Source organism: Papilio polytes, unplaced genomic scaffold, assembly GCF_000836215.1.
Source record: "Papilio polytes unplaced genomic scaffold, Ppol_1.0 DF824269.1, whole genome shotgun sequence".
Lineage (NCBI taxonomy): Eukaryota > Metazoa > Arthropoda > Insecta > Lepidoptera > Papilionidae > Papilio > Papilio polytes.
This window is the reverse complement of record NW_013524935.1, coordinates 3,930,044-3,957,404: the sequence shown is the minus strand read 5'-3', so window position 1 is coordinate 3,957,404 and position 27,361 is coordinate 3,930,044. Positions and strand designations below refer to the sequence as shown.

The window sequence follows — 27,361 nt, the reverse complement described above, 5'->3', positions numbered from 1 at the left end:
GGAGGTACTCAATTCGTCTGTATGTTTTTTTTTAAGTATTCGAAAATTTATAATTTACGGCTTTACGCCTGCGACTCCGTCCGCGTGGAATTTAAAAAAAAGTGAGTAGCTTATGTGTTCTTCCAGAATGTCCACTACGTCTATGCAAAAATTTCATCGAGATCCGTTCAGTAGTTTAGGCTACAAACTCTAACAAACATCCAACCGTCTAAACTTTCACATTTATAATATTAGTATGATTTCTTTTAAATTAATAACAAATAAATTATAAGCCAATTAACGATTATTGTTAAATATTTAAAACTTATAATTTAAGAATAACAAAAATAAGATTCAATTCATAAGCCAATATTTCTTTATTTTCACTTCTAAGCCAAAATATTCATATTAAAAAGCCCTTATATTATGAAAAAGTAATTTTATGTACATCTATACTAATATTATAAAGAGGAAAGATTTGTATTTAAATAACTTAAAAACTACCGAGCCGATTCTAAAAATTCTTTCACCATTACAAAGGTAATTTATCTGTGAGTAACATAGGCTATAATTGTTATCACACGCGGGCGGCGTCGCGAGCAACAATTAGTCATATATAAAATTGGTAGAGGCAGGTTTCCACATTAGTATATTACACGGTCTATTCCAGCTTGTTATAGACATATTGGAATCTAGTTCTGCGTTTTATATGGCTTGATAGTTACTTCATTTAGTTTATAGTTTTTAGGTCAACTCTACATGAGGTAGAGATGTTATATTTATAGATTTTAGGCCAGTCTATCTCTTATTGGGAGAAAAACAATGAAATAGACTACAATTTAAAAATCCATTTAGTAGTTTTTAGGTTAATTTAGGTAACAAACAATATTTTTTTAGCTTTAATACTATATTGAAAAATTTAATTCAATCCATAATTTAATATGTATTTATTTTACATTTAAAAGATATCAGATTTTACATATTACAATAAAATGTTTGGTTTGACTGTAAACATTAAAGTTTATGATAAAATAATTATTACGTATATTTTGTTAAAGCAAAATTTGTGATAAAAATGTAAATAGTATAAGTTGGCACGTAGGAAACAATAGTACTCCTCAGCATGATGTGCCAACTCAAGCCCCTGTTATCTATTACAGTAGAACTTCATTGTTGTGATCCTAGTATTATTGCATATAGTCATCCCTTTCATTCTTATTGAGAAAATAGAGACCACAATATGTGGTAATGCAAGTGTGCAGTATTAACACTGATAATGGCCTAATTTAATTTATTTTCTCGTCTCGTCAAATGGACTTACAGTATGGAATGTTTCACTGTTAGAAGGTTCATGCTTACTTCGCTTATATTTCCTTATTTACTTTGGTACTTACGAGTATTAATTACATTCCATTGCATTATATGCATATAAAAGCGTATTTTAACACTTTCACTGCCACAACTTCTTTAAGTGAACAAATGGCAGTGAATTTGTTAAATTATACATTTGACTTTAATTTAAGTAACCTAAAGTTATCACAGTATTAACTTATAAATAAAGCAATGATAACTATTAACGTTATATACAAATTCGCTTGATATTTCCCTACACCATTACACAAGTCGCCACGACAGTAACAGTACAAAGATTTGGTTGTGCGTTCGATGTCGGTGGGGTCGTAAGAACAGCCCTCGTCGTAGACGTCGTATATCGTGTTAACGGGACGCCACTTGCCATCTATCTTCGCTTGATCCCCACTCATCGTTTGTGCGGCACAACCACGCACTGTTGTACTCGTAGTCACTAGAAATAAACAAATGTATATTTTATTGTTTTTAATTAACTTTTTTTGTAGGTGATCGCTTAATATACGCTTGGGATACAGCGTTTTTTATAATCTGTGATTTTCTGAAGTAACCGTTCATTTTATTATTACCTAGTTATACATTAGTGTAAAGTTGACCTAAGTTATAACGAAATAAAAAATACTTAACGTAATTCGGAAACACATTTAATGAAGTTATCGAATTAAGAACACTAACGGATGATTAAATGTAGGTGGGAAATCGACAATAAATAACTTTATTTTTTAGAGTGAAAGACAACATTTTATTACAGTATTCCTTAGATTTATACCCAAGTTAACCAATTTTCAAATAGTGTTCGTAATATTTTGTAGTTAAATACGTTCGTTTGTAGTTCAGGTTTCTATCTTACGAAATGACCTCATTCGTTTATTACTGAAAGTTAGTTAATCAATTAAACAACCCCTGACGCTAATACTTCGTGTCTAATAAATTAACAGTATGAAACACTAGTAGAGGAGACGTAAACCGTTCCATGATTTATATCGTAACTAACCTACAGTTGGCATGATGGTCTGACTTGCCCTGCTCATTAAAATACTTGAAAAACATAACAGCATTGAAGTAGTTAACAAACTTGGAAATCAATATTGTTTTATTAGAGCGTCGGTGGCTCAGTGGTTTAAGCACTTGACTTGTAATCTACAGGTCTTGGGTTCGAATCCCGCCCTACCAATGTGATTTTCGAATTTTCATATGTACATAATTTACCCGACGTTCTTACGGTGAAAGAAAGCATCGTGATGCAACCTGCACATATCTGCGAAGAAATTCAAAGATATGTGTGAAGTCAACCGACCCGCACTTGTCCAGCGTGGTTGACTATGGCCTAGTCCTAACTTTTGGGTAGGCTCCGAGCCACTCGGTGGGGACGTACAGTGAGCTGGTAATGATGATGATTGTTTTATTTATTAAGTTACTTATACTTAAAGTTGAACCACCTTAATTCGCAAGCTTTAATCAAATACAGTTTGTTTTATTGTTTAATATTTAACAATAGAATAATACGCTGTCCAAATTTAATAATCGCCACGTATTATACATTAATAATGTGAACATTTTCATATTTTAAACTGTATATTTTATAACGAGTAACTCTAATTACTTTGTGCTTTACTTTCTCGTTTTAACATTTCAACTAGTGGTTAACATCCTGTGTGTGAACAAACTTTAATTTGCTTAGTCACATTTATTTATAAACGGCGCCGTCTTAACGATCGCGTTAACTGCAAAGGCTCCGATACTGTTAATCTCTTTTATATGAGCCCGATATTATTTGTCAACACATTAGTGCACGGTTAAAATAAATAGAATTAATATATTACATTTACACGCGTTAATGTCTATCTGTGGATTTGTTTTAGAAAGCTTCAATCTATGATTATAGCCATACTAGCTTTCGTCCGCGACACCGTCCGCGAGGAATCAAACAAAAAAGCCTATGTGTTCCTCCAGACTATCCTCTACATCTATAGCTAATTTCATTGAAATTCGTTCAGCAGTTTAGGTTACATACTCTAATAAACATCCATAAATAAAAAAACGATAAAAGTTTTGCATTTATAATATTAGTAGATAATTCAATCTCTACTTATCCACTATTCGACGTATCCCCTCGATCAATTGATGACGTTTTTTTTGTGAATTGATGATTGATGACAATTTGCTTTACTTAATTAAATGTTTATATTAAAGTATATCTCTTACCTCCATTCCCCAAGTCCAATGTGGTAACCCTCTTGTAGCACATAGAAGAGTGTTCACACTTGACCACGTAGTTAGAACTGCTATCGAATCTCTCGCACAGCACTGCGTCGTTTTTGTACAACCGCTCCGGGTCGCATTTGTAGCATTGCAGGCTTGATGATACTGTGAATATTGTAGCAATAAATCAGTACTTTTCAAACGAAAGGTAATGACTCCAACAGAAACCAACTAAGCATGGCAATGGTGAATTTCTCTATATCATGTTCGTTAAGTATTGATTTCCCCAATAAGCAATTACTTTTTCCTATTAATTATATTAAAATGTTTATGTAAAACTGTGCTTTCATTGTTAGTTACTAGCTTACACTCGCGACTTCGTTCGTGTACAATTTAAAAAAAAAACAAAAGTAATTAGAATATGTATTCTTCCAGACTATCCTCTACGTTTATGCCAAATTACATCGAGATTCGTTCAGCAGTTTAGGCTAACTCTAACAAACATCCATCTATCTAAACTTTCGCATTTATAATATTAGTAAGATCAGTAAGACACAAAAATGGTTAACTATTTGGTATTTTATGTAGATTGTGTTTGTGACTATTATGTTTGGTATTCAATAGGCATATTGGGATGCGCATCTGCAGATGAATGTATGGCGATTGCGAACAAAGAATCCATAGAAATGGTCCGGTATTACTATGTAGCTATAATGAGGCCATAAGCGCGGACGGATGTGTGTGGGAGATCATACGCGTACATTTTTATATTAGAACATGCTTGAGCATTTGTCGCAAGGACGCTTTGAATATTAATGAAATAAAACATCGAAGTGGTGGTGCAAGTTAATATAAGTTGTAAATATTTAGATGTCGACTTTAAAATTTAGTGACAAAATAAGATGTTATTATATTCTACTTCTTGCAAATAAAATGCGAAAGCTTTTAAGTTTAGATAGTTATTTGTTATAGAGTATAATCTAAACTGCTGAACGGATCTCTATGCGTCATAGATGTAGAGCATAGTATGGAAGAACATGTAGGCTACTTAGTTATTTTTTGACCGACTTCCCAAAATAAGGAGGTACTCAATTCGTCTGTATGTTTTTTTTAATTTTTTTGTATGTGTCTTATTTTTCAAATCAGCGCGTACAGATCCGCGGTCGATAGCTAGTAATAAATATAACAATGATGATGAACAAGTTTGATTACAGAAAATATATTGTTGTTTATATCCATCAAAGTGTTATAATAAGCGAACTCTTGACTGCACTAAGAATCATTATTTGGTTACTGAGGGTATACTTTGTGTCCTTAACGACGTGATAGATCTTATTATTAACTAGCTGTTCCCATGCGACTTCATCCGCATAAGGTTATGAAATCATTATTTTATTATTTACATTTGTCAAATTATTCATTGAAAATGTAAAATGACAAACCATGGCTACCTTGTTCCTTAATGTTGGCAGCTTATATTTTGTGGTCCCTTTTCCACATTTTATTTTCAATTAATTTATCCCCTGAGTTTAATAGCGTGAAATTATATAGCCTAAAGCATGCCGAAGTGTAGGGCTTTTTATTAAAGAAAGAATATGCTGTGATTGCTGACATCTTACGCCGCAAAATAGTGTGTGTTTATGCTTTATCAAGATTGAAACTCGACTTATTTATTCTTCTTCTATAGCTCTACAGCCCTTTGTGGGCCAGCAATTTCTTTCATTTCGGCCTATCTCTGGCCACGGTCCTCCAGTTTGCTATACCAACGTTTTTCGCATCTCGATTTATGCCGTCTATCCACCGGACTTATTTATTACATTTAGAAATTGCTCATTTATCTACTGGGTGGTTAATGCTCTCTCTCTGTGTTTTATTAGATAACTCGTTTTTTAAATTATCTACAGGCATGCATGTAGTTAATAAACTCGATAAATTTTTAATGGATAGGTAACTTTGTTATTGTTAATGGTTTTAGAGTTTGCTTACTCTCTCGGAACACAAACCACAATATTTATATTCTAATCCAGTGCAGCCTATTTTAAATGTTTTTGTTTTCGTCTATGAAATATTGTAACGTATTGCCCAATTGTTACAAAAATCGAGTGTTTTATTTACTTTTTGTTTGTTTTATTAATTTGCGAATTAATGCGAATAACATAAGCTCGGGTTTTTTTTTAGTGTGTCTATATTCCTAATTAATCCTTATCTTGATAGTCATATTTTTTTGGAAGTTTGTGAATACTTGTAAGAATCTTTCTGTCATTCTAGTACTTTTTGAGTCTGTTACTTACATATAAATATACAATTTATATCCTCCTTATAATATTAAATTCAGAAGTAAAGGTGAAATAGGAACGACTTTGAAATATTGCATTTCTATTAATCAACGGAAATATTTTGTTTTGTTAAACAATAACATTAGTGGTCGTTTGACGAATTGATAGTGTTCGTTTTGTATTAAATTACACTCTCTGTTGTTGCATTGGTAATAAAAACAGGAAAATGGTATGTGTTAATTAGGTACCATTAGTTATTAAATGTTCATATAAATTGATAGTTTATTCTAATTATGGTGTCTAATTGACTAACATATAATTAAAATATTATCTTCCTGTTATACATGCAAATACTAGCGGCAGTCGAAAAATGTTTTACCCCAAGAATATTGCCGTTCTTACAACGTACTGGGGTTACAAACACAAGGTGATGGTTGCCATGGTTTTGCGTTAGTTTTTTTTGTTTTATGTATTTACATCGATAAATTGAAGTCTTAATGTGTCTCGTGTAACTTCTTTAACACCCAATGAAGTCACAAATTAACGACTATGTCCAATTAATGCTCGCAGTTTTTGGCAATTATAAAACAATATTTCTTAAGAGCTAATTGTGGACTTGGAGATATTTTTAGGTTATTTCAGAGTCAGGCTGAATTATTATTTTAAATTAGCTATTGCCCGCGACTTCGTCCACGCAATATTAAGATAAAATAGTAATATGCCCGTCTATGTCAGCTACCGTTCAGTGAAATCGTCCCAACCGTATTGGTACCCGGAACAAACGCGGCTTGCGGAGAGATAAAAATTTTTTAATTGCGATTTACGATATGCAACGCAAATACATCATCTTCCCGTTATCTGGATTTTTTCTTTTCATGTTACAAAGTGACATTCCAATTTTATTATATGTTAAATGTTGTTAGAATGAAGATGAAAAAGTATTTCGTAAATCATATAATGAAACTTCTTTCAAATAAGTAGGAATGCAAAAAGATATGTCGAAGATGACCAAGACATTTGAATTCACACGTGATGAATCAACGATATTCAGATAAATTTACGAGTATTTCTTAGAAAATTATTGATTTCTCATCCGGATTTGAACAGCGGTCAACTAATTTATACCACTTTACGTATGAAAATGAATAAAGAAATAAATACGAAATTCAGTTTTAATAAATTAAAACTGTCATTATTATTCGAATATATTTTTTTAGTCCAATGTTTAATTAATTTTCCAATTAAAGTTATCAATCCAACTGTTCAGTTGAAACTGTCGTGTGTAGCGAGCTTAAACAATTGCAATGTCTCATTATAAAACTTCCTCGAAAACATTCCTTATGAAGGGGTGACGCGATTATTTCAGTTGACACAATTTCTTTTTCTTTTTATTAACGACATTTTTGATATCAAGTGTGCGAATGTTATTTATGGAATACTTACGACATTTACGTATAATATTGAAATTTAGAATTTAGTTAATATTAGTGTAACAGTGGTAGAGTCGGAAGTAGCAGGCTCGCTCGGCCAATGCAATACCACGACCACACAAAAGACAAGCCTGATGTGACATATAATATAAATATTTCCGCGATTAAATTTGAATTTGTTTTTACGTACGATCAGGGAATCTGGAGGTGTAACACTTTAAGAGTTACAGTTTTTTTAACATTTTGTGTGTAAGCTACAGTCTTTTGAACATTTTGTACGCATTGTGGGTTTCCGCGATTGAACGTATCTGCATTACAATAACGATTTATTTACATTTAATTTATCGAATAATTGTTCTCAAGCAAATACGCTTATCCAAACTGACATTACCACTAAATTAAAATGTGTGTAGTTATCAATATGGAAATGTGTCAATGTTTTTTTGTAAATAAATAGTCGATGACTAGTTCTCGCCTCCGTTTTAACTACGTTTCAGAATACAAATTGTCAAATAATTAACTATTGCGCGTCCTTAACAACTTCCTTTATGTTCTGTCTACATTGTTTCCTCTTCATACCATTTAGTAATTGCATTAAAATATTTTATCGAATACTTACGTTTCCAAAGAAACGGAAAAGCTAATAAAACCAACTGCAATTCCATTGTTTTAAAAATAACAAACACTCAAAAAAATAATACTCCGCATTGACATGTAAACTTGGCACTTAAAACTACAACCGGCGTTTAACTGATAAAAATATATTTAATACGTAACGCAGAAGTTTGTGAGCGTTTGTGTGACGCTCGCGGCGCCATGTGCCCAGCGGCGGACTGAAAGCGTCTCCGTTCAATTCATGATTCACAGGAAGGAAGCTCAGTAGCGAAACGGGCCATGTCCAAATATCGAAGAAATTGGAGCCTTAAACTAGCGCACAAGCGCCGATTGACGCGATCGATGCTGGCGCCGGCGCGCGACTGGCACTTTTGGCGGTCTTGCATATGATTTTTTTTTCGTCTGTTTCGAGGACAATGTTTTGTTTATTATCAGCCAGTGATAATAGTACAGATAAGTAATGATTTTTGTAGCATTGTTGAACGCATATTCATAGATGTTGGTCTATCCGTTGTTTCTAATAATTTAATTATCTCTATGTTTATGAAATATTTTTTTTGCAAATATAGGAAGATTAAATGGAATCATTGATAAAAATTGGAACTAGGGCAATCAAGATTTGTACAAATTGCATTTGTTTTCACTTAATTGCTTGTTTTAAATAGAGATGTGCTTAAAGCCCACTAAAACAATGGATTAGTAGAAACTTTCGAATACGTCTTAAATAAATCTACATTATCATAACGAAAACTCGTCTTTGAAAGCGAAAGTGGATAGTTGTTCGAAACATCGACATTTCGTTTTTACCTCTATTCGCCGTATAAGACTAGTAGGTCACGACAGGTTATTTTACACATTCATGTGAAGAAACGCGTAGTGTCGATATTTGATATCAGGTTTATTCCTTATTGGGGTAGATCTAAACTAGTATTTAGTATATTGCAGTTTGGCTAAAAAAGGATTTACGCCACTTTATTCCATTGCAGTGACACTATATTAACACATACTATAATCAATAATCGATACTCACAGCCAGACCAGTAAACAAAGATCGACGTGTGTGATGCCAGTTACTGGTGCTATGCGTACACATGACAGTAAAATGTACACGAGAACGTAAGAATTGAGACATGCCAGTGTCAAGAATCGTATCTATATAAACTTGCAAGCCCGTAACTATAGCAAAATGAAATTCTTGCCTACCAGGTATAAGCACGTGTATTCCCGCCCTAATTTAATTGACTTTTGCCTCTTACTAATGCATCGTATATGCTAAGTTGGTATACGATAGTTGTAAGGTCAGTAACCGTTGCCCAATCGTTTATTCCGTTACGACGAACGTAAGTTACGTTTTTTGTTTGACTATTTCTTTTACTTTCCGATCACGCTTTTCATTTTCTTTGTATTGCGGTTACCAGGACGATGGAAAATTGTGCAATCTTCATCGTAGTTGTTATTTAATCTATCCATGTTTATCAAAGCTTTTCGATTGATAAGAGAGATTATTCGGTGTTACTTTCTAGAATATTTTCTTTATTTTTCATGTATAATGCAGTATTTTAAATTTTGTTTGTTCGCAATGCAAATTATGCATTATTTCGTAAAAATTACTTAATTCATTAGTAATAAAATAAAAACTAATGGATGTAGAAAAGGCTTGAATTACTATTGTATTCTTAAGTATTTTATTAAACGTAAATCGTATATTGTCTGCTCTTACGATGAAGATTAGAAGACGCAATGAAGATTTGAAATCATCACATGCTTGTAATGATTAAGCTATAATTTAAATTTAATTTAATCTTACTAATGTTATAAATGCGAAAGTTTAAATGAAAAAAAAGTTAGAGTTTCAACAAACTCTTCGGCAACCCGAAATTGCTAAATCTCGATGAAATTTGGCATAATAGTAGACCATAGTCTGAAAGAACACATAGGATACTTACTTTTGTTTTTTTTTGTCTGCGCGAGTGGAGTCGCGGGCGAAAGCTAGTTTTAAATAATTGTGTGTGACTGTGGCTGCATATTTTTCAGATTACTAAACTGTATTACGTATTTTAAAGTTTCTTTGCATATCGTTTGTTATTGTAACGAGCAGATGATGTCTGCTCTTAGCTAATGTAAATATTTTACTTTACGAATAGCTAACTCGATTACTTTACGTCTTACACTAAAGTTGCCAATATATTTGTTGTATCTATAGTTTTTATTTAATGCTGAAAGAATGTATTCAGTGAGACGACTCTTTTAAAAGTTAAATGTAAAAAAATGTAACATCGTCGTCGAAAATTATGTGAATTTTATTGATTTTAAATAAAGATAACTTCTTTGGTCTTCTTAGCTACAGAGGAGAACGGGGAGTTACATAGCGCTGTCCTTTAAAAAAAATGGTCGTCGAATATTAATAAAAGTACATGTAATCGACACATGCCACATCCTACCGACAAAAGTGCGTGCGATACGATCAGGCAATAATTTTTATATCTCTTTTGTCCCACATCGACACGTGTGGGATTCATTCTTTCACTATATTTATACGCTAAACACTTGCGTACAGAATTGTACAAATAAATAAAAATTATTTTTAACCTTTAGCCGACGATGCTATAGGCAACCTAAATAAACTAGACAATCAAGATTATAAATGAACACTTGAAACGATTAGACGCGCCCCGTTATAAGTTTGAGTCTATAAAAAGTTTCTGACATACGGTAGTTCGTTAACAGAGTATTAAAACATTGGGTGGGACTGTATTAAAAATGGATGCTTAGTTGTTTTAGTCAGTTTTTAAGCCTAAAAACTTTTCTCGTTTGATTGTGTTCTATTCCAATAAACATTTGTACTATTGGCACTTCACAAACCTAGTTTAAATACTAAATTGTTAGGATAAATCATCATCATCATCATCATCCTACTCCCGTAGAGTCGGCGCAACAGATTTTTGTCCTCCAAATAACTATCATACGTCATCTCAGTCATCACTCCCTTTTTGATCATGTCACCTTTCACGCAATTCATCTTTTTCTAGGTCTACCTCTACCGGTGTAGCCTTCCACACTTATAACTAACGTTCTCGTTCTAACAAATTGTTAGGATAAATGAGTAAAAAATACAATTAGTGTAAATTGTATTTAATGATTCACAGTCTGCAGTACTTTTATTTAGAATTGTGGAAATTGTTATTTGTAAAATCCCATTAATCATTACTTGAAGCGAACATCCTGTATAATATTTCCGTTTACACTGAAGAGATGCTTAGTTATTATGCGAATATGATATTGAGATTATACAAGAAAAAATATTATTTCTAAAGCCCACAACACACGCTTTGCTCTAACTGAAGAGAAACTGTTCAGTTAAAACTGAGCTTGTGTTGCTAGCTTTATAGTCAAAATAGCCCGTGTAAATTCAGTATGATTGCATGAACGGCTTTTTTATATTTACTTATGTACTATCTATTATATATTACTTTGTTATAAATATTGTATTAATTTATACACCAAACGATAAAACATTAACTTGTTGGATTACATGGATGATGAGTAAAATAACAACAAGTTTCCGATTAACTTAGAAATTCTTAAGCTTAGTAATTAGTATCCTAACAATAAAATCGAGCTTGTATAATTTATTTATGAATCATGTCGGTTCAGTTCTGTGACCCTTGTGTGATAAAAAATAATATGTGGAGGACAAAGACTTTGTTTTTTCTGAGTCATCGATATTATAACAGTAAAATACAATAACATATGAGTCCTGTGATATTTATACTTGCATCATTTACTTACTGTACTCTATATCCTGCTACTGTTCTTTTTCTATGATCTGCAGGTGACGTTAGTCAATAATGTTTAAAGTAAAAATTGCGGTATCAAAATAAGTAGGCGCCACATCGAATTTATGTACAAATTCTAAACTACAGTTATAATGTCGAGGACTAAACTCCTTAACAATTCTTGTTTGTTTTAAACTAATTAAAAATCACGGTATAACTCACGTGTAGTCCGGTTTAGGTACCGACATTTTAATTACTATATTGTAATGTCTCGCGTAATTTTTAATAACTTTGTTTTATAGGTCGGTGGAATATACGAGTGTTGCGTGACGAATAACTATTTGTTAAGGGCGCACCCGTCTAGACTAAAATAGGGCCTTTGGGGACTTGATAAATTTTATTAACATTCCTAGACTCAAATTGTTTTATGAAGCATTTCATTACTGTTGAATAATATATTAGAAAAGAAAATTAAGAATATATTATGAGCCTTTATAGAATTAAACGGTTATAAATTCTTGAAGTAGCGAGTGAGTTGAGTAGTGAGTCAACCACTGCAGTATGACGTTGTGACAACAAGATAACATACATCTTTCTGAAAGGCTTAAGTCGAAGTTTTGTGGTTCCCTAACCTTCTTAACCTCTCTTTTCTCTTGTTTCTGGTTTGGTCCCTCTATAGCTACAATTTGTGTACCCTCTATGGTACCTATATAATTCCGCGCCATTGTACTCCCTCGCCCTATCCTCCATGGAGTATAATTTAAATTGTTAATCAATGAAATAATTCTTACAACATATTGTTGCTACATCGAATGTTACTGAACGCAAATTTCGACATTCTCATTACAGATTCGATTCTCTATTTGAGGTCATATTCATAATAAGTAGTTTGCCGTGACCGACACGAATATGTAGGTAATCAGCAGGCTTGTGTTAAAATATCTCAAAAACTTTCTCAATTTCTGTTCATTAAAACAACTGTCTATAAAAATACTGCTCAGATATGTGACTTTTTTGCTACATTTTTCCAAAACTTGGGTGTCTGTTTCCTAACAATGTAATCTATACTAATATTATAAAGAGGAGAGATTTCTTTTTTTTATGTTAAAAACTATTGGCCTGATTTCAAAAACTTCACAATTAAGCTACGTCGTTAACAGTGAGTAATATAAGCTATATTTTTTAATTTCACGCAGGCGAAATCGCGGTTAACAGCTAGTTTAAAGTAAACAAACTTATAATTTTCTATAATACTTTAATATACAACCTTAAAACTAATTAATATAATATCACATATTCACCACGAACTGACTATAATTGTCTACTAACACCATTTACTACCTAAGACTGTTTATGTACTTCATGAGGTTGAAGACTAGAATTACACCCATGATGTCAGTGTAACCTTCATGGTTCGTACTCGGAGTTGAGTTGCACAAGTTGTCCCGGCAGTAGCAATATCTGAAATTTATATTCAATGTTAATACATTTTACTACTTCAAGCCAAAATTCGTCCACTGCTAAATGTCAGCCTCCCTAAAGATCATGAAAATCGCTTCGCTGTCTTTATCCAGAATACTCCTGTAACTTTTAGATCTACAGTCTATCGAATGTTAATACAAGGTTAGGGTTTTTTTAAGTTTTTTTTTTGAGTATGTAACGTTTGTCATTCCATTCTAATATAGAGGAAGGGTCATCAAATCTAAATTCATCATCTATCTATTTTTATCTAAAGTTTTAACAAAATTGGGAGGCGTAGGAAGCAAGAAATTACGTTAACAATTAGCACATTGATATCCCTTTTTAAATACTATAAGTTAGACTTTTTAAATTACTAAAAGGTTAACTTTTTTAAAATCAATTCTTTCCATAAAAATTCATTGAAGTGACGAAAGAACCAAAAATAACGGTTTCAATAACAGTTTACCGTAATTGTGCGTTTCAACAGCGCATCATGTTGCGTTTCACGCACGATTATCTTACAATCGGTAATAAGGTGCCACGCCGATGTTAACTTTACCCTTTTTTGATAGGATTGATTCAGAGATTACAATTCTTGACAGTTGGGTAATTTCTACACCTTTTTCAACCTTAACATTTACTGCAGAGTCTTTTTGTATCGTGTTATAAGTTAATTAAATGGCTTTCAAGCCGGTTATTTCAGTTACAATATTTCGTGACAGAAACTGTGATATACATTTATTTAAACACGGCTATTGTTATTGTTACTTTATTTCTATGTAAAAATGAAATAATACAGACTGTCGCCCTTCGTCGTGTTGCATTGGAAATCCAAGCTAAACTGACATCTAACATCCATTCAAACTTTTGCATTTAGAAAATTATTGTAGATCAAGGTAAGGTTACCTGCTAGTTGTAACTCTTTCTCCTTTGTCGTCGCCACTGAAACACCCCTCCTTGTATGGCTCTAATACTTCTGTCTTCGGAGACCATTTCCCATTTTTGAAGTCTTGATATTCGTGCTTCTGCGGTGCACAATCCCGCAGTACTCCTTCTATTCTCACTGAAATGTATCAAAAAAGCAATTGATCAAAAATGTTTTCATAAATAAAATAATAGCATTATAATTTTTATTATAATAAAGTCATAAATATCTTTTTTTTTGTAGTGCAACGCCTGAACTTTTTTAATAGCAAATTTATAATCATATTGAATATTTAGTATGGAAGTTTTTATGCAATAGAAGATCCGTTCTGGTCTCATAGTATAATCAGAGCAGGGAGATCCATTATTTCACTCCCCTCCTTTAATCACCTTTTCTATTATTTTGATTTGAGTTAAAATTTCCTTACCTCCGTTTTGTATGTCGAGATGGAAGTCCTGCTTCATACACATTGTTGAAAACGGACAGTCCACTATAAACGAATCGGAATAGTCGAAGTTAGTGCATAGATTGGTCGCGGTTTTGTAGTTCTCTCCCAGCGGCGGGTTGATGAGACATTTGTAGCATTCTAGAGGCGACACACCTGGAATGTAATAAATGTACATGTTAGAAATAGAACTATAAATATGATATTAGATTTGACCATTAGAGAAATGTATGCATCTGTGGATAGTCTTGCTAGTGGTTAAGGAGATGGCTGCTTGTTTATTTCTTGACAAAAATTATGCATAGAATAAAAAAAATTAAGAAAGCCCAATGCAGGATTTATACTTGGCAAATTACTCGTAGCAAAATAAAGATCCGATAATCACAACCGCGGAAGAACAAAGCATTGTTTAAAATCATTTATCATGACACCGTACGATTGACATGTAATTGTTGCCTCATATAATATAACTTGAAATATCCAAAAAATCCATAGCGACATATTGAAGTTTTGTTTGTAACAAAGGTCATTGCATTGTATAAAAAGTTGTTGTGAGTCATGATGCGTATTCTTTGCACCCACACACCTCTGCGTCACGAGACGGTGAACGCTCTTGAATCCTTGTCTTTCTTGGCGAATTGTCTGATATATCTGTGGTATTAAACAGTATAAAAACTTTAGAAAACCGAGATCAACGAAGTTGATCTTTGAAGAAACTTATTGGTAAATGAATAGTCATACATACGACTAAATAAAAATAAAATGCAAAATCTAGCTGGTTGATGTAAATACGACCGATGTGCATATATGTAAAATGTTGTTTTATATTGTGTACATGTGTTTTACTAGTACTCTTGGTATAGGTATTGATTATTACTATGAAGTTGATATTGCAAACCAAAGTAATCTGTCTACTTCTGGAACAAATTATTCAGTACAAAATGAAACTGATAAATCCATCGATGAAAGTGACGTCGATTATGAAAGAAATGAACAAGTCAAAGTATTTTACTATGTCACTAAAGTCACTACGGAAAGTACAACTCAGAAGCACAATGTGAGTTTTCTTGATTCGATAAATTCTAACACACAAGAAATGTTGCTTAACGAGAATAATTTTTCGTCGAAACCAATATTAGACATATTCAATGAATATGAATACATCTATGATGATGAAAAATATCAAATGAGAAATGGCGAATTTGTGTCTAAAGAGAAGGAAGAAGGTAGAAATCCAAGAATATACTATAGTAGAAATGATACAAGAAAAATGAAGAAAAACAAATCCGATATAGTTAAACTGAAGCTACTAGATTATTATACTTTAGAACCGGCTGCGGCGTACGTCACCTTGAAAGATGATAAATATATCGAGGCAAATGGAAGCATATGGTATGTCCCACAGGATATCCCGTGTTGGGAACTACCGATTTTGTACGGTGAATTAGGACATAAAGAACAAATATCAGATGTATTCTCAATTCATCGAGGATATCTCAAAAATGTTTTACACCATAATAAGAAAAACAAAATTTCTAGAAAAGACGGATATTCTCCTGGTACACAAATGTTCAATAAATGGTGTGGCATCGAACCTTGTTATGGAGACCATACACTTTGTCTATTCCCTGATAAAACTATATCCATATTTTGTGAAAAAGGGTATACTGTGAAGACTCCTACCATATCCGAGCAAATAGCACTTGTAAACACAGTAAATTCTATGAGAAACCGTATAGCTTCAGGGGAGTCTATTAGATATTCGCATTTACCACAGGCAGCTAATATGATGCAAATTACATATGATTTTGATTTGGAGAAAATGGCACAGGCTTGGCTTAGTCAGTGCCTGCCCGGGCCGGCACCTTGCTCCGCCCTTGAGGGCAACTACGTCTCTGAACTCGAATGTATGAAATACATGCAAAAATGTTGTTTAAACTCATATAATACGGATACCGACTGGTAAATAGTTTTAAATGTTATTGAAATTTTTGGTAGCTTGTTTCGTAAATAAATTAAGTTAATATTGTTACAGCACGCCTTCATCTGAATGTTTTGTACTGGCCGCTGTTGGATGCATACATGCATGGTATTGGAGTGCTGGGGAAGACCTCAGCGAAACTGATATTCAATGTGGCCATATAGAACCGGCAACGTTTAACACCGTACAGTTGATATGGGCAAACTCGCATAAAATAGGATGTGCCTTTGGCATAAATAGAAACAGTGATGTAAGAGTGGTCTGTAATTTTTCACCAGGCGCACCTTATTTTTTGAAACGTAAATTTTTCTGTGGATTATTACCTCATAGAGATATCACCAGTGCTCTAGAGGCAACGTTTGATTTTACAAATTCAACTTTCTTATCGGCTATAGGAATTAATTTAGATGAAATGAATGACACAAATACTAATTATGATGCTAAAGTACATGTATTAGATGAAAAGTTACTTGCAGAAATAAATAGTGTACCGCAGACGGCGTCACATTGGGGTGTTCATTCTCTAACCAGTATATACCAAGAAGGATGGGTTTCTCGTGTTTTAGACAAATTTCAGAATGGAACGAAAGGTATGGTCGCTCGTGTGGTGACACAATTTACTTTTTTCGAAGAGAGTGAAGCTAGATGTGATACAGAGGAACCAGTTTACGTGAAAGGTGAACCTGCTTCTCTTTGTGTAGAAAGAGGTAGAAGATATCCGGCCTTGTGCTATCATTTCGGAGATCCAACTCCAGGATACAGATTGGTGGCTATTATAGCTCCTATTACTTTGTTCTCTTTAATTCTATACGATTTGTTCAGTGGTGCGGTAAGACAAACTGTTCATTAATAAATGTATTGCTTCCTCGATTGAAATGTTTTATTTATTGAATACTTAATTGCTTTTTGCAGGGTTAATTAGGTCATTACTTGGTACATACTCGTTCATTATACTAACAAATGTGTTTTGACAATTTCTTATTACTTTTAACAATTTTCTGATAGTATGATAATAGTCATCTAATTCACATGCTGTACAGGTTTTTAGGTATAATTTGACTCATCGTTTAGTATCATGGATGTGTCATGGCAGCATTACGCTTCAGCATATTTAATGATCGCTTGCATTTGTAATATTGCATAGGATGCATTTGTAGTGGACTCAAGAAAATTGCATTTCTGAATCTATTAGATTATTTTCAATTAATTTCAAACTTGATCCCAATGTTAATAAAAACCAATGTTCATGCAATTTATTGCTTACTAGCTGTTACTCGCGACTTTGTCCAAGTGATATTTGAAGTATAGCCTATTTTTTAAATAGGCCCAGTAGTTTTTCAGTTATTTCAATACATATAAACTAAAACATTTCCTCTTTATAATATTGGTACAGATGAGTATGAAAAGGTACGCTGGTAGACGTAACCTTAGATATATTTAAATTTTTGTTTTACTTGTTACATTGTTATTTAGATTATGATCTCTAACAATTATAAAATGAAACAATAACAAAGTTATGTAATTTTTCTTTTATAATTCCCGCCGATTTTAAGTAAATACATTAACATTGTAAATACTTTAGGTAATAATTATGTATTCACGTACATTTAACAACGTTGTTATTATAATGTATAAGTTTTACTATACTGGTTGTTAAATACGCAAGTAATTTACTCTGTTTATTGCCTACTATTATGTACAGTTGTTATGTATTCTGAACTAAACTAGAGATCAGATGTTGTAGTTACAACAATTTTGTAATTCATAAGCTTTTTAAAATGTATTCAATCTCGAATTGTTATTAACCAAATTATCGAGACATAGTTTAATAAAAACGGAACAGAAACAATAAGACTTTATGTAAACCCACAAAAAACTAATTGATATTAATTGTGTGGGAATCGGAACTAAAACTTTTTTTGAGTTGATAAAAAGGCGCGGCTAAGCGGAAATGAACAATTTCCTTGCATAATGTAATAATGCAACGTTTTTTGGCGTGTACATTACGTATCCTGGGGTGTAATCGTTATCAAGTACGTGTACACGCTTCATGTATTTCCGCATTTCCCTTGCATTTCATATTATTTTATAAGCTTGATTTCTAAATAGCTAATTATTCTACACTGCAGCATCAGCTTGAAATTATGACGCTATTGTACGCAAGTGACGTTTATTAATATTGAAGACTTGAGTAATACAAACGCAATATTTGCTAATATGTTTGTCTTTTAGAGTGATTTGAAGATTGAAGTTTCAATATTACTATGCGAAATTTACATAAAATTCTTTAGTCGGATTCCTGTGAAGTAAATTATCACGATTCAAATAGGAGTTTCGTATTGAACCTACATGTTTTCACATTATATTGTAACGTTTTGTCAATTATTTTTATTTAATTGCACATCTCTATGTGGTGTTCGTACCTGTGATAACCAGTGATAATACTGTGATCGCTGTCGTCATTATACAAGTTTCCATTGTCATCTTTTCGGAGCCAGGGTTGTGCTTCAAATATCTCCTTTGGTTGTTTTATTTTTCGGTCCTGACGTGTACTCTTATCTAAGCGAGTCTCTTAGTTGATTCGTCGAATTTCCTGAAAAGTTCATGAATATTTTGGTTATTAAAAAAGTTGTATAACTGATGTTATTTTTTATTTATATTAAGAAATGTTCAATCTAATTGTAGCTTATAACTTTTTGTGCTATAGTTACTTTTTTTTTTTTTTTTATAATATAAGGTGGCAAACGAGCAAGCGGCCACCTGTATCCACCGAAGTGGAAAGCGACCGCTGCCCATGAACATCCACAATTGCAGATACGTTGCCTACTCTTCATTGACGGAGGAGGAGACGCACATAAGAGAACATTTCCCCTTCATATGCATCTCCTCTACCGTGAAATCCACTTTTCCTTTCCATCCTTTCCTCTTAAGAAAAGAGTGGAAAGGAAAAGGGACTAAAATTAGGCCTCCGGCACCACACTCATCAGACGAAACGCGGAATTAACTTCCACTTCACGCCTGTTTTCTGTGTGGTCGTGGTATTGCACCGGGCGAGCCGGCCCATTCGTGCGAAGATGTTAAAGCGGGCTCTACCACTGTTACTTGTTACTTGAACTATAAAATGTGCCAGTGCTGGGCTAGGTCATGCCCAAGCGAGTATCTAGCTATTGATATAAAATCTAGTTTTGCGAGTTGAGTATTGTTCACTATAGCATTGTGTAACGCATGGCGATATACGCTTAAATAAATTGCGATGCAATTTGGCACAGTTTTCTTGTTTTCAAGGTCTCAACCAGCTCGCTTGTTATCTGTACCCTGTCAACTGTATACTTAACTTGTTTGATTTAAATCTTAATGTAACGAATTATTATTGTTACTGATATAACACTTGATTACACTAGTTTTTTAACGCGACTTGATCGGCGCAAAGAAAAAAACTTATCAAATAGTCTATGTATTTCAGACCACTACATCTGTGCCAAGTTTCGTCGAGATCTGTTAAGCCGTTTTGGAGATGCGTAGTAAAAAACATTCATCCATCTATCCAAAGTTTTGCAATTATAATATTAGTTTGATGTGTTTTGAGTAGTCATTGTTTGAATTACTCCGTGTAAAAGTGACGCCAAGAGTTAATTTACACTTCAAACATATACCTATTTAAGATTTTTTAAGAGCGTGCAAATTATCTTATTAAATTATAACTTAATGTATAATTTCTTCTTTTAAGAAGATTTAAATGTTAAATACCATAGTAGTGGCGCTATTTTATTTCATATGATTTATACCTATAACTTTAAGATCTTATGGCACTACAAGCATTTTAACTTGTTAAAATATTACTTAAGAAAGTATGAATGGATTGTGTGATAGAGGATATGCTTAAGAAGGAAGTGGATTCAGATATGACGGTTGATAGAAATGTAGGGAGGAGCAGCATGCGCCGGGCCTTCCTAGGGACTAGGGCAAGTTGATGATGATGATGGTAAATAAAGCCAGATGTAACTCATTGTAAAGATAAAAAAATGTTAATTCGTAGTGTTTGAAACTCGTCTTTCAAGATTGGAGCTAAACTTCGTGAATACTAAACTGAATAGCCTTCTGTTTCCTACTCTTAAATATTAGAATGAATGCAAACAGTTTGTTTCAGAGAAGTCTTGTGACGTACAATCCCCCCGTGGCACATCACTAATGAATACCTAGCTTTCGTGCTAGAGCGAAACAAAAAAAATCTTTCGAACTTTTTAGTGTAATGTAAATTTTGGCGTAGTTTTAAAATTTATTTGTTGTACTTTAAATTGTTTTCACATTCGAAATAAAGTATAAAAATATATCATCTCTTTTATAATTTGTAGAAACAGAGATATTTATATGATTTTTAACAATATAGATGATCATAATATGTGCTTTTGTTTTGACAGATGTATTTAATCTGGTAGTTTTATAAGCATTTTTATTACTATCTATCTTTTTACAGGTTCAATTCGTAGTATTTTTTTAGTATTTACCTGCAAGTATCAAGATCAATTTAAGGTTTTTTAAGTTAAACTTTAGGAGTCGTATTTGTATATAATCAGTAACAAAGTGGAGTAATATTTCGCAAGGGCTGGGCCGCTGTAACTCAGAGCACATGTTGCCGCACATTGCTCACTTGCTGAATCCGGTTCCAAATGTATCTATTGACCAGAATACACGACCGTATCGATCATGCATATACGAATACATTCTATACTATTGTCGCATTTCGTTTGTAGGTTAGTTACATTGTCAAATTTGGTGATGGTCATTTTTAATAATACTTTATACATTGGTATTTGCTGAAATATATCATTGTAAATTTAATTTATAACGAAAGGAAATGAAAGAGATTAGCCATAAAAGGTTTTATAGCTATCAGATATAACTAACGAAAGACATATAACAATTATTATTAAACTGCTTACAGAATTCAATAAACCAACATGGGAATGGTATTTAATTCATGCGTAATTTCTATATAAACTTGCAAGAACAAGGTCTTTAAGTCACGGCTGTTCGATCACCTTAAAGTCGGGTTTTCTAGGTGCGTGATTCTAAATATACAGAGGAAGATCAGTTTTTGACTCGTTCATGCTAAACAAAAGTAGGCCTTTAGCTCTTGAAGGCCTACCTTTGTCTCCAGTTTCATATCCTGTAGAAGCCCGCCTTTAAATTATCACATCCATACATATACTAATAATCATTTCAATCACGTCGAATGATGTATCTTCTGATAACGGATTAAAATCGAGAGTTGTTTCAGACAGTAAATATTTAATACTTTAACATGCTATAAAATGGCTTATCTTCAAAGAGATAAGACACGTTTATGATATTAGTAACTTGCGCCTGCGATTCTGTCTTCGTGGAATTAAAAAAATTAAAGTGAGTAGCCTATGTGTACTTCCAGAATATGCTCTACGTCTATACCAAATTTCATCGAAATCCGTTCATCTGAAGTGGCTGCTTAGGCTACAAACGCTAACAAACATCCATCCATATAAACTTTCGTATTTATAATATTAGTATGAAGTATGGTTGCTTTCTAGATTAAATGAAAAAAGATATTTCTACAGAGTCCCTTAAATATAAGTTAATAGTTTTTTTTTTAAGTTAATAATATATGTTTGCATCATGAATGTTGCATCTTACTGATTAACATTTGCCAGTTCTTGACTTATTATGCTGCATTTTAACATCCCGATCCGTATGCAAGTTAATAAGGAAGTCATTTCTTACATTATTTAACCAAAATATTTATTAAATGTGAGAACCAGAATAAAACTTATTGGACTTTGTTTTACGTGATGTGAATAACATTTTAATTGTCTTGAATATATGAATATTTGACAAATTAAACAAAAAAATAATACAATTTGTCATATCCGGGTGGTTACCATATACTTTGTTAATTTTGAACATGTGATAAACTCGTTCTAGCTACAGACAACGAAAAAACTTTTTTATATTTTTTTAAGACTAGGCATAGTTTTATTAAAACTTGATTTTACGATCTTTACAAAAATCGTCATAATCAGCTGAGCAATACTTGTAATATTTATTTTTTATGACCAATTTTTACCGCAAAATAGGTATCACTCACATAACAGCCATAAATGCCTCGACATAAAATGTCAATTGATTTCCAAAGAGTAACTCTTGTCAGAGACGTTTCATGATTACTAATCTACAATTAGGGACTCCATTAATTTATATTTAGCGACTGCGGCAATAGCACGAAAAGTAAATAAATAATAGTATCCCTCGGAAAGTAGCGTATAATTTTAAAGCTACAGAACTAAGTATATCACAAGTGTGGTTTCTGCGGTCTAAATGCTGGTAACCATTCGTTATAATGAAACAAGGTCCAAGTCATTTACAACCTTGTGACTAAGCACTTTTGCTTGCTTGAATGTTTCGTAACGAAGCGCCAAGGTACAGTTTGTACCTATTAGGTGATAGAAACTGTAATTCAATAATATAAGTCAATTTAATATTGTAAATATGCGTATAAAAATGTGAATTTTTCGTTCAGTATCAACTAAAAGGGATAGTCATAAGGATAAAGGAAAAATGAGACAAAAATAATTTAGCTGTGGAAACTCCAAGTCGATTAATGTTGTTAATTGTTATTACGTATAGAATATAAATGTAATTAATATATGTTATTATTACATTTTTGTGTTTTATTCTCAAGGATGTTTTACGTAAAACATTTGGACTCCTTCCTTATGGAGCTTTGCCTTCCTTGTAACAATAATTAAATATTAGTTCAGTATGATTAGAATAAATTCGTGTTTCTGTTAATTTCCTGTAACTGTCAATAAATATATGAATATAGAATATAGTGTCATACTAAGGTTTTTATGTAAAATTCGAGGAAATATAATTGTAATAAATTACGTATCATATTGAATCGTACGTCTTACCAAATAATAGACATGTATAACTGGTTAATAGAAATCTATACAAATATTATAAAGAGGAAAGATTTGTATTTTTGTATGTATTGAAATAACTCCAAAACTACTGGTCCGATTTCAAAAATTCTTTCACCATTGAAAAGCTACGTTATCATTTAGTAACATAAGATATCTTTTTTAAACATACGCGGGCAAAGTCGCGAGCAACAGCTAGTAAATTATATATTTCTAGTTTCTCATTGATTTTTATTATCTGCACACTACAAACTTTTCGCGTAGCCACTGTTATATGTATGCGAGCTATTCAACGGATTTGCAAAATAAAGCGGAACAAACAAACACGTGTTTACAAAAGTCTGCTAACTGCGCCATCAAATAACCACAGAATGAGTCATGTTTAGGCGACATACATTTTTATTATATATTTTTAAACAAGAGCAAGAAGTCGTACTTACAGATATCTGTCTTACACCTTAGTAATATTATAAATGCGAAAATTTAGATGGATGCATTGAGGCCAAATTGCAGAACGTATCTCGGTAAAATTTGGCACAGATGTAGAGCTTAGTCTGGAGGAACACATTGCCTCTTTCTTTTGTTTTTCGTAATTCAACGTGTACGGAGTCGCCGCCAATAGCTAGTTTTATAATAAAACCACCTACAGCGACTTACGTTTTGTCCGCCTCTTCATAGTTATCTGTGGCAACAGTCTCGTTTTTGAAGGTTGCAGCAATATAATAAGTCGTAAAACAAATGTGCAAAAATTTTTGCAAGTATTCCAATGAGGTTAAGTTACAACAACTCGTAAAAAAAGAAGAAAATGTATAAACTGTTATGGTCTTATTAATTTTCTATCGATTTGGAACGTTTTGTGATTTATTTTTAATCAGAATTATATAATAATTTACTTAAAATTTAAAATAAAACAAAAGCACATCGTATTTAAAGATGTGGAAAAAGCTATCGAAAATATTTACGTAATGGTAAGTGGTATTTTAATTAAGCAATCATTGAAATGCACTAAGTTTTGACGGTCAGTGTCTAGGTTCAGATTTGTTGCTTTATAATCTGTTTAATCGGTTTCTAAATAAAATGTTAATTAATTCTGAACGATGAGTTAATGTTACTTAGTTGATGATCAGTGTTCACGTTACATAAGGCGAAACGCAAGTTGCGTGAATTAATTTTCTAGGCCGCGAACTGTTGCGCCTCAATGTTTTGATTGTAATGTTACGCTGGCTGTTTTTGGGTCACCACTTTGATTAATGAATTAATGTAATCCTACGAAATTTATTTACTTTTTAAATTCCAGGTGAGTTACAAGACGACTTTACCTTTTTGTGTCTCTACATTTTCTCGTTGTTGCTGATAATTTGCAAACATTATATCGTTAAAGGATCGCATAATTTGATCCTTAATTGTTACAGAAACAATACTAAAGTGAACTAGACCTGCGACTTTAAAGTCGAAAGATGCGCTGGTTCTTTCGAAATCGAGGAATCGAATCGAATTAACCCAATTTTTGTATAGCCCTTTACCGTAATGGTTGTCCTCATTTGTGAATCTGATATTCAACTTTTATGATAATAAGTGCGTATACTACGAACTGTTTGTATGCATATTAAGAGCAGGCGCACACCCTTTACTAAACTATCGCACAACTGTTGTACGATAGTTTAGTAGTCAGTGTCAGTCAGTCATCGATTGTTCACAGAAAAGTTAACCGTTCAGTTGCACAACTAAAAGCCGAATAGAGTGCGTATCTCCATATAACCTCATAAGAATCAAACCGAGACGAAACAGTTCTGCGATATTTTAGTCAAGATGTAGGCGCGCTCTAGCCGTATATCGTTAAGTACTAAGAATTAGTCGCTTATCGTCACGGTTCGGCGTAGTTCGCATAAAACAAACATTATATTTTACACGCGCTGTTAGTACTTTAAATATAGCTTTAGTCGATTACACAGTAAGTGGCGATATGCATAATACTGTACTTAATATGAAGACTTATACTTTAGAAGATCCTATGAGTTTTTAAAGATAAACGTAGCCTATGATATAAAAAAAATCTTCACCACACATTAAGACTGCTTAGTTTCAGAATAATGATATACAGTCATATTCAAAAATTACTGAAGTGTTTTCCCTCGTCAATGAATCAAGCATTTAATTTTTGACAAAACATATAAGATATCAAAACCATAGAGGCTTGTGAGTTACGAAATGATAGTGTTATTATTTATATGCGTATTTGATAATTTCGATAGAAGTTAAGACATTGTTTTGTTTTGAAATAACGCAGCAATGTCGTAAAGTTTACGACGCCCAAGTTATTTTATTTACTCTGTGGCAACATGGACGGCATTTTCGATTTCCTAATTTTACTACCAATTTGCCTACTTTATGCCATCTTATACCATGAATAATTCGAAATGAAATGTTAACTATTTCTTAACTAATAGCCATGTTATCAACTGAAAATTTATTTACCGTACACGTAATAATGTTATTGAATATTAGTTTTTGTAGCAATATCATGAAACGCTTATTGAGCAAATAACACTACCGTATAACATTGTTTGGCTATGCATCGCTTGCGGATTATATCACACGTAGTGCTGCATTTTTATTTATATCACAAATATACTTTAACTAGCTATCGCCTGCGACTCCGACCGCGTGGAATTAAAAAAAAGAAAAGTAAGTAGCCTATGTGTTATTCCAGACTATCCTCTACATCTATGCCAAATTTCTTTGAGATCCGTTCAGCAGTTACAAACTCTAACAAACATCCATCCATCTAAACTTTCACATTTATAATGTTAGTATGATTAAAACAGTTATCACTATAACTTAGAATTGAGAAATATGAAATGTTAATAAATGTTTGCTTTTTATGTGAACATTCCTAAATATATTGAAAATAACGCATTAATATTGAAACACAAATCAAAAAGCACACACATCAATCTTGTTGTTTATTTTGAATTTAAAATTCTAATGTAATTTTAGATTAAGTCTATATTTGCATTTCACTTACGATTAGTTTTTTTATTACATTTAATTTTGTTTAATTCATTTAAAATTTCCACTTGCCCAGATATGCACTGTTTCATAAACGATTTCGCTTATTAATAGTACACAATTATTTCACTAAACACGTTAATATTTACCTTTTGTTTCAAACCACATACAAATGCGCTTTAATTACACCTTCAATTTTATAATAGACTTCACTATATTTTAATGAGATGTTTATTTGCACGTCTATTTATTTATTTTCAAACGCGCGCGATTCGGTACAGAGGCGGGAACACACTGCGTGTGACTTCGTCGCAAGGTCTTGTAATACTACGTAACCGATCTGTACTTGACCGAATCTAAATGATCGAACCTTGTTATTTCCCATGATATTGGTGCGCTTTCTTCATAGCTACTAATAACATTAGGAACTTCGCAATTCACATTTTTATTGACATTTGTAACACGTAACATCTACGCATTAATGTTTTGAAACAAATTTTAACTGCGTACATTTTATATTTATCTTATAAATAATAGTTTGTTTTTGTGATATTTCCAAATTATTAAACACCAGACATTATTTTGTGAAACAAATTGTGAGCTATTTCTGAAGCAATGAAAACCAAATCAGCTGTGCTAACAGCTCGCATTTAAATGCCTTATCAGTTATCAGATCTGTTACCTTCACTTTGTGCACGTAATATTATAACATTACTAATAATCCGTTGTTAAATCGTAAATTTATTGTTTAACTGACAGCTACAATTTATTATTCATAAGAAAAGTGGGGCAAACAAACGGCTGGACACCGAGGTGACCAACGACGCCCATAGACATCCGCAACACCAGAGGAACTGCAGATGCGTTGCCGGTCTAATAGACCGTAGTGTTGGTTTCTCTCATTAGGTCTACACTGAGGGACTCATAAATCTTTAATTAAA

General features: G+C 32.6%; 4 protein-coding genes across 4 annotated transcripts in view; 2 read left to right on the top strand and 2 right to left on the bottom strand.

Moving 5' to 3' along the window:
- Positions 1–27,361, top strand: part of LOC106105966 (serine/threonine-protein phosphatase 6 regulatory ankyrin repeat subunit A) — a 48,318-nt gene that overhangs the window by 3,398 nt on the left and 17,559 nt on the right. The gene's annotated exons all lie outside the window — the stretch shown is intronic.
- Positions 992–8,232, bottom strand: LOC106107543. The gene is made up of 3 exons (XM_013288422.1): positions 7,875–8,232; positions 3,553–3,714; positions 992–1,783 (listed from the first exon to the last, which is right to left on the bottom strand). The coding sequence occupies exons 1-3, from the start codon at positions 7,918–7,920 to the stop codon at positions 1,524–1,526; spliced, it is 468 nt and encodes a 155-aa protein (XP_013143876.1). The 5' UTR covers positions 7,921–8,232; the 3' UTR covers positions 992–1,523.
- Positions 12,885–26,729, bottom strand: LOC106107533. Its single transcript, XM_013288411.1, has 5 exons — positions 26,570–26,729; positions 18,882–19,051; positions 14,460–14,633; positions 14,014–14,170; positions 12,885–13,107 (listed from the first exon to the last, which is right to left on the bottom strand). Exons 2-5 carry the CDS (start codon positions 18,940–18,942, stop codon positions 12,984–12,986), a joined length of 516 nt encoding a protein of 171 aa, XP_013143865.1. The 5' UTR covers positions 18,943–19,051; positions 26,570–26,729; the 3' UTR covers positions 12,885–12,983.
- Positions 14,667–17,328, top strand: LOC106107512. Its single transcript, XM_013288391.1, has 2 exons — positions 14,667–16,439; positions 16,513–17,328. The coding sequence occupies exons 1-2, from the start codon at positions 15,292–15,294 to the stop codon at positions 17,306–17,308; spliced, it is 1,944 nt and encodes a 647-aa protein (XP_013143845.1). The 5' UTR covers positions 14,667–15,291; the 3' UTR covers positions 17,309–17,328.